The sequence below is a fragment of the Vicugna pacos genome, chromosome 22 (assembly GCF_048564905.1).
Source record: "Vicugna pacos chromosome 22, VicPac4, whole genome shotgun sequence".
In the NCBI taxonomy this organism is placed as follows: Eukaryota; Metazoa; Chordata; class Mammalia; order Artiodactyla; family Camelidae; genus Vicugna; species Vicugna pacos.
In genome coordinates this window covers 22,775,586-22,788,827 of record NC_133008.1, presented here as the reverse complement: position 1 = coordinate 22,788,827, position 13,242 = coordinate 22,775,586, and the positions used below count along the sequence as shown (strand labels likewise).

The 13,242-nt window shown below is 51.6% G+C and overlaps 1 protein-coding gene across 1 annotated transcript; it reads left to right on the top strand.

The window, feature by feature from the left end:
* The first annotated feature begins 10,159 nt into the window (after positions 1-10,159).
* Positions 10,160-12,906, top strand: KLF2 (KLF transcription factor 2). Its single transcript, XM_072947463.1, has 3 exons — positions 10,160-10,358; positions 10,544-11,378; positions 11,886-12,906. The coding sequence occupies exons 1-3, from the start codon at positions 10,284-10,286 to the stop codon at positions 12,059-12,061; spliced, it is 1,086 nt and encodes a 361-aa protein (XP_072803564.1). The 5' UTR covers positions 10,160-10,283; the 3' UTR covers positions 12,062-12,906.
* The last annotated feature ends 336 nt before the right edge of the window (positions 12,907-13,242 follow it).

The window sequence follows — 13,242 nt, the reverse complement described above, 5'->3', positions numbered from 1 at the left end:
GGTTCCCAAACTCTGAGGCTGTGAGCCTGAGTTTCCTGATCTGGAAAGAGGGCCAACTTTGCCATCCCAGGTGAGGTCCATCCTAACAAAGCTGCAATGTCACTCATCCAGCCCGTGGCTTGGCTCCCAGTGGGAGAGGGGAGGAGCCCAGTGTTCCTGGAACAGGAGGAGGAAGAAAGTGTGTGGTAGAGACAGAGCCATCATGGGGCCTGGAGGGAGGAAACGAGATTGTGCATTTAAAGGCTCAAATAAATGTCATCAGAAGAATAAATATCCCTGGGGCAGGGGGCAGGGGGCAGCGGATGGATGGTCAGAAGACCAGCACTGTCTCCAGCCCAAAAGATCCTTTTAAAAATGGATCTGATTAGGTGGTTCCCAAAAAGTTAAACACAGAGTTACCATATGGCCCAGCCATTCCACTCCTAGGTACAGACCCAAGAGAACTGAAAACAGGGACTCAAACAAATCCTTGTACACGGATGTTCACAGCAGCATGGCTCACAATTGCCAAAAGGTGGAACTAGCCCAAATGTCCATCAACAGATGAACAGATTAACAAAATGTGGCCCACCCATACAATGGAATATTATTCAGTCACAAAAAGGGATGATGCTCTGACACGCACTACCATGTGGTTGAACCTTGAAACATCATGCTGAGGGAAAGAAGCCAGACACAAAAGGCTACTTGGTGAATGATTCCACTGATATGAAATACCCAGAACAGGCAAATCCATAGAGACAGAAAACAGATTACAAGGCTGCCTAGGGCTGGGGAGGGGTGCTCATGGGGACAGGATCTCCTTCTGGGGTGATGGGACTATTCTAGAACTAGACAGAGGGTATGTTTGTACAATGTTGTGAATGTACTTAATGCCACTGAGTAGTACACCTGAAGTGATTAACTTTTTGTTTTGTGAATTTCACCTCAGTTAAAAAAGAATTGAAAGTGAAAAAAAAATGAATCCAAAAAATACTATGTTCCTCTGTTTTCCCAAGAAACTGTTCCAGGCATCCAGAAATATCTCATCCTCTTCCCCATACAGAAGATGTAGAACTTTACAAATCAACTTCAATGATGTTAATCGAGGTCCTTAAGCAATTCATCCTTTGCAGAGCACTGGCCAACCTGTTGAGTTCCTGTCATTACTAGTAATATGTAATAAGGATATAATGACATAATAACCTCATTATTATCTTCTGCCCCGATTACAGCATCACAGGTCAGAGAGTGAAGCAACGTGCTCAAGGCCATTCACCATGGAAGGAGCTGAGAGAGATTCAAATGAGCTCACTGCCGAAGCCAGCTCCTCTGGCTGATGACGGGAAACCAAAGGAAGCTGCGTGACACAGGCCATGATCCCCGGGAGGGGAGGATCTGTGCAGGCTTGTTAGCTGTACAGGCAAGGATCAAACCTTCCCTGAAATCAGAAGGCAGGTCAGGGGACTGTGCAAGGAAGAGGGTCCCCCAGGTGCCAATGTGGGGCTCAAACTTGGTCACAGTTGCCCCAGCCCCTTGACCTCCCCTGCTCTCCGTATCAGGTCAGATGTATGGTTATGCTGGGCACATGAGCACAGAACACACGGGGGGGTCTGGAGAGGCAGTATGCCCACCTTCTCCTCCTGGCAAGGAGTGTCAGGGACGCCTGCAGGTCTAACCAGTTGCCCAAAGGGGTGACTTTGCAGGCAACAGTGCTGGAGTTCCAGGCCCATGAGGGGAGGGGAGGCCAGGGCACGCGAGGTGGAAAAGGATGTTATGGCCTTTTCTAAGTTCTGAGTGTGGGATTGTTCCTGGGTTCCAGGAAGTAACACAGACAACACACAAATTACTGTGCTCTTCGAGGTAGCCTGTGTCCGTCGGCAGGTGAAGGGATGACCAGGTTGTGGTCCATACAGAAAACGGAATGCTGTTCAGCAATGAAAAGGAACCAGTGAATGAGGCATGCTGCCTCAAATTATGCTGAGTGGAAGAAGCCAGATGGAAAGGATCACACTGTATGATGGCATTTATATGAAATACCCAGAAAAGGCAAATCTATAGACTCAGAAAGCACACCAGTGATTGCCATGGAGCTGGGGGTGGGAGTGGGGATGGACTGAAAAGGGGGCAGGAGGAATCTTCTTGGGGTGACAGAAAAGTTCTAAAACTGGGTGGTGGTGATGGTTGCACCATTTGGTAAATTTCATTTAGTTATACGAATGATTCCACAGCAAATCTAAATAAAATTTCAATTTTTAAAAACATCTAAATGAAATGTAAAAAATTAAAAAATCTAAATAAAATTTTAAAATTCTAAATCTAAATAAAACTTTAAAATGGTAGATAAAAATTAAATCTAAATAAAATTAAAAATTTTTAAATCTAAACAAAAATTTTAAATAAAAAATTAAATCTACATGGAATTTGAAAAACTTAAATCTAAATAAAACATTTTATTTTCTGCAAATAAAACATTTTAAAATAAAATCAAATATCAAATGTTTAAATAAAACTAAATCTTTAAAAATAAAATAAAACAAAAAAGCAACCCCTAGTCCAGAAGCTATGGCTAATAGCTAACAAAAATCAAAGCAAAAAAAAAAATCACTTTCAAGTCAGTCATCACTAATAAACTGTACCTTCATGTCCAGGTGTTGAGACACTCCTGATGTTGAATGTTCAAACCACTGACCTAAAGGCTGTCTTCAGAGTCATCCCCATATCTACATGGCTAATTATTGATTTAACACCTGGGAGCTAAGTAAGGGCAGGGACCAGCTTACTCTGGGTGATGGCTCTTTCTCCAGCACCTGCTCAATAAGTATTCCAGAAATGTCTGTTACATGCATATGAGAGGCAGCGATGGTTTGGGCAGGGGGTGGGGTGGGGGCAGTCAGCTCAGACTCTGGAGTCTGGGCTCTTCTGGTTTCTCCCTGTGAAACTTCTCTAAGCTTCGGGCCTGTGGCCATACTCTTACTGGGCATAGTCTCAACGCACCCATCAATGGGCATGGCTGAGTACCAATAAAACATATATATGGACAGTAAAATTTGATTTTCATAGAATGGTCCTCTATTGCAAAATGTTGTTCTTCTTTTGATTTTTTTCAGCCATTCATAAACGTAAAACCCATGCTTAGCTATTAGCTGAACAAAAGCTGCTGTGGTCACAGAGTATGTGATTCCCTTTATATGAAATGTCTAAAACAAGCAAATCCATAGAGTCAGAAGGTGGACTAGTGGTCACCAGGGGCTGAAGGAGGAAGGACGGGGTTTCCTTTTGGGGGATGAAAATGTTCTGAAACTATACAGAGGTGATGGCTGCACAATATTGTGAATGTCCTAAATGCCTCTAAATCTTTCACTTTAAAATAGTTAATTTTATATAAATTTCACCTTGATAAAAATTATACACACATGTGTACATGTATGTAATCAACATTGGAGAATACATGAAATATAGGAATACTACTACTGACATTTTCTTATATATACTTTTTTTTTTAAGCTACAAGCCAGGGTGTGCCAGCCCTTGATTTAGGCAAATAAAAACAGCTTCCAAGAACAGAGGGTCTCTTCTAGGAAAAGTGCTTTAGAAAGGGTGTCTCTTATATTCATCAGCATGTGACAAGGCATTCTCATGCTCCTTTGATGAAACAGGGACTAAGATTTAAAAAGAGAAGGCCATTAGGGCTGGGATCTGACCTGCACTTCCGGCTGAGCCCCCTGTTCTGTTCATCACTCACCATGTTGAACAGACCTGCTGTGAGGATTAAAGGAGAAAACACATGCAGTTCTTCATTGCAGGGCCTGGCATACAGTAAGTGCTGAATAAATGTTCCTTCCTCCACCTCTCCTGACCCTGCCTCAATGAGACTAAGACAGTCATAGCCTGGCTGGTGAGGAGATGAAAAGGGGTTCTCATAGGAATCCATCAGTCATCAATCACATGGAATCCTTCCCCTTCCCCTACGCACTCACTACTTAATTGTTCATAAGCAAGGAGAAAGCCCCAGAGACAAGGAGGCTAACTGGCAAGTGCCCTTTCTCATCGGGCCTTGGCCCCAAGCATGGTGGTGGCATAGTGGTGGCATGGCGATGGCACGGTGGTGATTTGCAAAAAAAAGCCCACACGCAGGGCATCCCTGCCTGCATCACTTCCTATCCTCGAGAAACACCAGGCTGCCAAACATCTTTGCAACATGTAGAGTTGAGTTTGGCAACACACTGAAAAGAAAAAAAAAACAAAAAACTTGTGCAGACTTAAGCAGAAACACCCTAATTGCCCCAGCTGGGAGTCATCGTCCAGTTGCTGCTGTCATGAGACATGTCATTCCTCTAAAGCATTCACAATTTGTCTTGGAGGCTCAGCTGTATTTTAAATGACGTGTTTTCTGTAGAATTCCTGAGTGCTTGCTCTTGGGAGTTGGGCCAAGTGCACACAATAGCTATTTGGGGTGGAACAACTGTTAAGAGAGAGGCGGTCTAGACTCTAGAATAAAAGTAGAAAGGAATAAAGGATATTGGAAATGGCCAAGACCCAGCTGAAGGAGATCTGTAAGCTCTCTGTGAGCAGAAACAGGGCTATGTACTTTTTTAGCTTCCTCTCCACGTCCAGCAGGACATGGAGAGTGAGCTCAGCATTTATTTGTTGCTCAGACTAAAAACTGATTTGCAAATTTCCTCAGCCCTTAAGGACAGCCTAGCAAGAGATGGTAAGTGGGAAGACGCATACTTACTACTCCTATAACCTGCCATCAGTGACAGACATCACCAATCAATCATGGACAGACATCAATAATCAATCACAGCCCTCTTTTCCAGCACTGAGCCTGGATGCAATCTCAGAATCAGTGCCAGCACAGTGCTCCAAACATTACTGATGGATTAGAGGGAAATGATCTGCCTCCTTGGCTTCGACTAAATGTTCATTTGTTAGGAGAGGATGGGAGGCCTTGGGAAAGAGATGAAACAAGGGCATCACCATCAAGAGGCATAAAGTTCCCAACTGTGACAGGGGGACAGCCGGGGCACAGACACAGAGCCACTCCTACCCTTTAGGAACTTACCCAGGACAGGGAGAAGGATGCTCATTTACACAGTACCCCCCTTACGCTTCAGCACTGCCAGTTCACTTACTGATCATGTAAACCTTGGGCATGTGTCTCCTCCCCAACTTAGCAGTTGATGGGATGGGCTGCTCAGAGGCTTCAAGGCTTTGCCAAGAGTAAGTCACCCAGCTTGTAAGACCTGGGACCTGACTTCAAGTCCAGAACTCTTTCTCCAACAGCATCGTCACCTAAGATGTCGTGGGGACACACACCCACACAGGCGGGTGCAGCCTGGATAGCCAGGAGGTAGGACGAGAGGGGCCACACTCTGAACCCCTCAGTGCCAAGCCTCGCCCTCGGCCCAGGATCTCCTATCTGGCTCATCCATTCATGTCCATAATCAGGCAGTAAGTACTCTTGAGCATCTACAAAGGCCATCTCATATCTCACTGTGAAACTGAGGCTCAGAGAGGTTACATGACATGCCCAAGGTCACACAGCTGAAGTAGCAACTAAAATCCACGTTCTTTCCACTCGTGGGTGGCTCTGGCTGTCGGTTCCGTTTACTGGGCGTTCTGCTGAAGTGTCTCATGCTGCCTCAGGAGGTCCTCAGTGGGTGGCCAGCCTCCTCACATCATGTTTGTTTCAACACCAGGTCCACAGCTGGGCCTGGGGGACACGGAGATGAATCAAGGGAGGCCCCTGCCTTTGAGGGGCTCCCTACTGAAGAGGAAAAAAGGCAGGGGAGAGAACAGCTGGTTCCCATGATGTGTGAGCTTCCTGGGACTGTCACAATAAAAGTGGCTTAAAACAACAACAGCGTGTTCTCTTATAGGTCTGGGAGCCAGAAGTCTGAAATCAAGGTGGCAACAGGGTTGGTTCCCTCTGATGAGGCACTGAAGGAAAATCCATCCCAGGCCTCCCTCCTGGTCTTTGGTGGCCCCAGGCAATCCTCAGTGTTCTTTGGCTTGTAGTTACATGACTCCAATCTCTGTCCCCACCTTCACGTGGCCTTCTCTGTGTTTGTGTCTCTCTGTCCTTTCTCTTCTCAGGATACCTCATTGGATTTAGGGCCCATCCTAACCCAGGATGATCTCATCTTGAGACTCCTAATTACATCGGCAAAGACCCTCTTTCCAATTAAAGTCACCTTCATGGGTACCAGGAGTTAGGACTTGGACAGTTCTTCGGGGGACACATTCAACTTATGACCACCCATGGTGATAAGGAAGGTCCACAGGAGGCTGAGTGAAGAGGAGACAGTGCCAACTATCCTGCAGGAGCAGAGAGCCACCCACAGAAGTCCCTCTGAGGAGCTGCAAGACACAGGCTTGACAAACACAATGAATCCAGCATAGACATGGCTCCCACCCTCCCTGTGATTCACACGCTGTTTGTTGGGGAGACAGAAAAAAGGCAAAAGGTGGATACAAATAATGACCAATGGTGAAAAGTGCTGTAGAACCAAAAAAAAGAGTGGAGGAAGGAACTATAGGGCCTGGGGAGGGGCTAGTATGGGTACGGGGAGAGGGGAGCCTGGAAACCCCACATTTATACTGAAATGCACAGTAAGATGAGCTGAGGACAGCCTTTGCAACAAATGGGGCTGGAACCACTGGGTATCCACATGTAAAAAGCAAAACAAAAAATTAACCGAACAAAAACAAAATTCACACAAAATGGATCACTCGTTTAAATATAAAATGCAAAACTGTACATCTTGTAGATGATAACACAGGGGAAAACCGAGAGGACCTTGGGTTTGGCACTGACTTTTTAGATACAAGACCCAAAGTACAATCCATGAAAGAAAATCCTGGTAAGCTAGGCTTTGTTAAAATGAAAGACTTCTCTGCAAAAGGCACCATAAAGAGAATAGGAAGACACATCACAGACTGGGGAGAAAAAGTCTTTGCAAAACACCTACCAGATAAAGGACTAGTGTCCAATATGTACAAAGAAGTCTCAAAACCCAATAAGAAAACAAACAACCCAGTTTAAAATGGGAACAAAGATCTGACAGACCCCTTACCAAAGAAAACATACAGATGGCAAATAAGCATGTGGAAAGATACAATGTCAGATGCCATCAGGGGATTGCAAACTAAAACAATGAGATACCACCATATGCCTATTAGGATGACTGAAATATAAAAGAGCAACACCATTAAATGCCGATGAGGATGTGGAGCAACAGGAATGCTCATTCTTTCCTTGCTGGTGGGAATACAAATGGTCCAGCTACTTTGGAAGACAGTAGGGTAGTCTCTTACTGAGCTAAACATAGTCTTATCCTACAGCCCATCAGTTGAGGCCCCAGTTATTTATTTATCCAATTAATTTGAAAACATGTCCAGGCAAAAACCTGCACATGAATCTTCAGAGCAGCCACAGTCCATACAGATTCAAGAGCAACTATGTTGCCCCAAACTGGAAGCAACCAAGAAGTCCTTCAATAGGTGAATGGATAAACTGTGGTATATCTATACCATGAAATACTATTCACTGATAAAAAGAAATGAGCTATCAAGCCACAAAAAGACAGGGAGGCATCTTAAATGCCTACTGCTAAGTGAAAGAAGCCAGTTGGATAAAGCTACATCCTGTGTGTTTCCAGCTATATGACATTCTGGAAAAGGCAAAACTGTGGAACCTAATCAGGACTTAGCAGGGAGGGAGGAGTGGATTTTTTGAGCAGTGAAACTCTTCCGTCTGATACTGTAACAGTGGATACACATCACTATGCATTTGTTGAAACCCACGGAACCTACAACACAAAGAGTGAACCCAAAAGTAAACTGTGGGCTTCAGTTAAGAAGAATGTATCAGTATTGGCTCATCAGTTATAACAAATGCATCACGCTAATGCAAGATGTTAATAAGAGGGGAAACTGCGTGATGGGGGATACAGGGGAAATCTGTACTTCTGCTTATTTTTATCTGTAAACCTAATACTGCTCTAAAGAAACAAAATTTCAGTCATTAAGCGGGGAGAGGTGGGGGGAGACGAGCCAGAGCTGAACAAGGGCAAAGTGAGAGGACAGAACTGCAAAAGCCTGGAGAGTAGAATGTGAATGGTGTGTTCAGAACCTGCAAGGAAAGAGAGAGGAGGAAGGGACGGAGATGGGCTGGAGAGAGCTGCAGGAGCTGCCCCAGGCTGACAGGAGGCCCCTGGCACCATCTGAGCAGAGGTCTACAACTGCCTTAGAGTCATCTTGGGAAATAAATTTGATTCCCTTCAACTTCCCTCATTATCATTCGGGGAAACTGAGGCCCAAAGAAAGGCAATGAGCGAAGCACACAGGAGGCTCATCTCACCCGCACCTGGAGTGAGCTCACAGGATGTCAGCAGCACTTCCACAAAAGAGAAAGAGCCTGTGTGACCCTCACGATATCCGTTTGGGGTTAAGTACTCTTATAATCTGCATTTCATGGATGAGGAAGCAAGCCCAGAGAGGCACAGCCACTTGTTCAAGGTCCCACAGCTTGAGGTCTCAACCATCACAGTGGCAGCCACAGGAAGCACGTTGGAGCTGAACTTGAAGTCTCCAGCAGCCCAGGGAAAGCTGCAGAGGGGAGCCCCGCACCCCTCCACCCGCTAGCAAATGTGCCTGGGACTGAATGAAGTACCTCTGGGTCCCTCACACCTGGTAAATAGGGCTTATCAACAAATGTTTGCCAAATCCACAGTCGGATGACTCACGGTGAAGTGGTGTCCTTCCAGCTGGGAGAGTCCAGGACTGTAGACTCCCAAAGGGGTCTCTGGGTGCCTGTGTGGTGCCAAGCCCATCTGCCTCTGCAGTGCCCCTGCACTGTGGGGATCCAGCTATTCTCACTGGCAAAACCCTGCTGGCCCCAGGGAAGGTTTCCAGGTCAGGAGCTGCCTACACCCCTCAACACTGGCCACGGAATTGTGGCTGACCATGGACACCTTCTGGAATCAAGAGACCAAGGCTGGGTGCTGGTTCCAGGTTACGCTATGAGATGCTCTCCCTCTGACGCCCACTTGGCTCCCCCTTTCCCCACATCTTGACTCACACATCTCCTCCTGGGTGAGGTTCAAAATTCCACCATCCTCTCTCTCCCCTCTCACACACACTCACTACCTCTCACCCTTCCCTGCTTTATTCTACCAAAAGGCCCCTTTCCCAATATCCTTACTTTACATCTCCCCACCCCTCACTACAGTGAAAGCCCCAAGGGCAGAAGGATTTGTCTGCCTGTTGGCAAATGTGTTCCCAGTGCCCACACAGGGCCATCACACAATAACAAGAGTGACAGTCCCTTGCTGGCAGGCCCCGTGGTGTTTAAGATGCTCACAGGGTTGGCTTGTTCTCTGTGGCCACCCCCCCACCCCGGAGCTGGGTCTGTGTTGTTAAATTGTCATCGCTGTGTTGTCTCTTCACTTAACACCAGTCAGTAAAGCACCAGGCCTGGGGCAGCTGCAGGACCTCAAGTCACTCCCACTGCCTCCTGAGCTTCAGTTTCCCTGCTCTGAAAGGCTCCCTGAAGGGAGAGTGGCTCAAAGACTTAACATTTCTCATCATGCAAGATTTTTGACAGAGCCGTGAGCATAACAATGGATCAGGCTTGGGGGAGTCCGCAGAAAATGGAGCCGAGTCTCTCCATCCATCACGAGTCCGGGGAACCCCACCCCGGAGTTCGTGGGACCGAGTTTCCCCATCCACCTAGGATTCTGGGGACCCCGCTTCGGCTGCGGGGCCCATCTCCGCCTCCATCAGGGATCCCCAGAAGCCCTGGGGTTCAGCGTTCCTCTCACAGTCCCGGATGCCGCCCCCGCTCCAGGTCCTCCCTGACTTCGCGCAGGCGGGAGCCCACGGGGCGCCCCGGGGATCCCTGAGCGTCACGCTGCTGTTGTGGAGCGCGTGTTGATGCCGTCGCCCGGGAGACGGGCGGAGGCGGGCCCAGGCTGGGGGACGCGGCCTGGCGGCTCGAGAGGGGCCGGGCCGGCCGCGCAGAGCCCTGGCGGCCTCAGTGGCCACGGCCGCCGCCGCCCGCCGGCTTATATACCGCGGCTAAATTTAGGCTGCGCCCGGAGCTCGTCCCCATCCGGGACGCGTTTCCGCCGCCGCCGCCTTGGCCCGGCCCCCGCGCGCGCAGCGCCTATAAGGCTTGGGCGGGCCCGGCCGCGGCCGCAGAATCGTCCCCGCCCGCCCGCGCGCGCCCCGACCAGCCCGCCTCCGGGCAGCCGCTCACCGGTGTCGCGAATCCGCGTCGGCCCCGGGTCCCAGCCATGGCGCTGAGCGAGCCCATCCTGCCGTCCTTCTCCACTTTCGCCAGCCCGTGCCGGGAGCGCGGCCTGCAGGAGGTGAGGGCGGCAGGGACCGCGGGCGGCGGGGGCGGCTGGTCAGGGTCGTAGAACGTGGGCTGCGGGGTAGTAGAACGCAGACGTTAGGGACAGCGGGCTCAGGGTAGCAGAACGCAGGCAGCGGGCGACGATCCCCGGCCCTACCGCGCGCTCATGCCCGCGCCCTGTCGCCCTGTCACCCGCAGCGCTGGCCGCGCGCAGAGCCCGAGGCAGGCGGCACCGACGACGACCTCAACAGCGTGCTGGACTTCATCCTGTCCATGGGGCTGGACGGCCTGGGCTCTGAGGCCGCCCCGGAGCCGCCGCCGCCGCCCCCGCCGCCTGCGTTCTACTACCCCGAGCCCAGCGCACCGCCGCCCTACGGCGCCCCCGCGGGCGGCTTGGTGTCCGAGCTGCTGCGGCCGGAGCTGGACGTGCCGCCGGGACCCGCGCTGCACGGCCGCTTCCTGCTGGCGCCGCCGGGCCGCCTGGTGAAGGCCGAGCCCCCTGAGGCGGATGGCGGCGGCGGCGGCGGCGGCGGCGGCGGCTACGGCTGCGCGCCAGGCCTGGTCCGCGGGCCGCGGGGCCTCAAGCGCGAGGGAAACCCAGGCCCAGCAGCCGCGTGCATGCGAGGCCCCGGGGGCCGCCCCCCGCCGCCGCCCGACACGCCGCCGCTCAGCCCGGACGGCCCCGCACGCCTGCCCGCGCCCGGCCCGCGCGCCCCTTTCCCGCCGCCCTTCGGCGGCCCCGGCTTCGGCGCGCCCGGGACCGGCCTCCATTACCCGCCGCCCGCGCCCGCCGCCTTCGGTCTTTTCGACGACGCGGCCGCCGCCGCCGCAGCGCTGGGCTTGGCGCCGCCCGCCGCCCGAGGTCTCCTCACGCCGCCCGCGTCTCCGCTGGAGCTGCTGGAAGCCAAGCCCAAGCGCGGCCGCCGTTCCTGGCCGCGCAAGCGCACCGCCACGCACACCTGCAGCTACGCCGGCTGCGGCAAGACCTACACCAAGAGCTCGCACCTCAAGGCGCACCTGCGCACGCATACAGGTGGGCGGCGGCGGGGGGCGCCGGAGGAAGGACGCGCTCAGGAAGCCCCCAGAGGGGCGTAGCCCAAGAGTTGCGGAGGGGCCGCGGTCTTAGAAAGCCCCCTGGGGGCGTGGCTCGGGAGCCCGGGGAGGAGGCGCGTGCTTAGGACCCTCCTGGGAACGCGGCTCAGGACTTTGGGTAGGGGTGTGCGTTTAGGAAACCTAGAGGGATGCTATGTCCCAGACCGTTGGGGAGAAGATGCACGCTTAGGACCCCTCTGGCGTCGTGGCTCAAAACACACTGGGGAGCCACCAGTGCGCGCTTCGGATCCCCTAGGGGATCAGGAGACCCAGGGGTGGGGGATTCGTGCCTAAGATTCCTGGGGTTCAGAGAATAGCGGGGAGCGCTTCAGAGAGCTGGTTAGGGATAGGTTGTGCGCCCCCGAGAAGCCACTAATCAGGGTGGGAGTGTGTACCAGAGTCACAGGGGGGAGGGAAACTGAGGCCCTCTCTCGCCCCCTCCCTGCAGGCGAGAAGCCCTACCACTGCAACTGGGATGGCTGCGGCTGGAAGTTTGCGCGATCTGACGAACTCACGCGCCACTACCGCAAGCACACGGGCCACCGGCCGTTCCAGTGCCATCTGTGCGACCGTGCCTTCTCACGCTCCGACCACCTAGCGCTGCACATGAAGCGGCACATGTAGCCTAAGCGCCCCCCTTCCCGCCCACCCGCGCGCGGCCGTGGCGGGTCCCACGCGCCGGGCACGGCTCCCTTCCAAACTGTGACTGGTATTTATTGGGCCCAGAGGACCGGGCCGGGCACAGCGTGGCCACCGAGGGCGCCCCCTCGTCGACGCCCCCGCCGCCCGGCCCCCATCAGAGACTGAAGGCCCGGTGGGAGAAGACCACGATCCTCCTTGACGAATTTTGTTTTCAAAATGGTGCAATAATTAAGTGTCGTCTATCCCCCCGCTGGGTCTACACTAGAGGATCAAGGCTTGATGCCTTGTGAAAAATGCAGGCTTAATATGTACTGTGCAACATTTTTTATAATATTGTACATAGGGGCTGTGACATATTGTATTACTGTAAATAAGGGGCAGACAGTTGGGCATTTTGGGTGCCTGGTTCATTTTTATAAGATTTTGCTGGTTTTTTAATTCAAAAAAAAAGTTTTACATCTTTTGAAAAAAATCACAGCACTGGTCTGACTGCTTAGAAGCTGGGGGCTTGGGGCACTTGGGAGGGCCTGGGGGGGAAGAGACAGCTTTGATGGAGGGCAGCCTGGCAGCGGCAGGGCAAAGTGGGTCTTGCCCCCACCAGCACCTGGGGTTGCCAGCTGCAGCCCCCAGCTGCCAGGAACCTGTGGGTTTTTCTATAAATTTAAACTCTGCATTTTAGGACTGAGGGAGAGTTATTTTAAGGTTGTTCCCTGAGCCATAAATTGCCTCCTTTTCCCCAGAGCTGGAGAAAATGCTGGTCCCACTGACGTGGCCGCCTCCGGACTGAAAAAAGCCTTACCTCCTTCTGGAAGTTTCTGAGGTTTTAGCCAAACTTCTGCAGTGTGCAGACCTTTGTTGTTGTTGTTGTTTGGAAGGGGCAAAATGCTGAGTTTCTGACCTGCTTTGCCTTTCAATCGTCTTGCCTTTGAGTAGTTTTTTTTTTTTAAAGATGAGTTTCCATCCTATTAGAAAAAAAGGAAATCCATGTTTAAGGGTCATGGATGGTGAGTCCTCTGTTCCAGATGAGGAAACTGAGGCCCAGAGAGGTAGCCATGGAGTGGTGCTGTTGAGTGCTAGCTAGCCTGGTCTGTCTGCCTCCCGAGGGTCCCTGAACCCCACTAGAGGGGATCTAGGGCCTTCTGCAGCAAACCACCTGTTGCTGG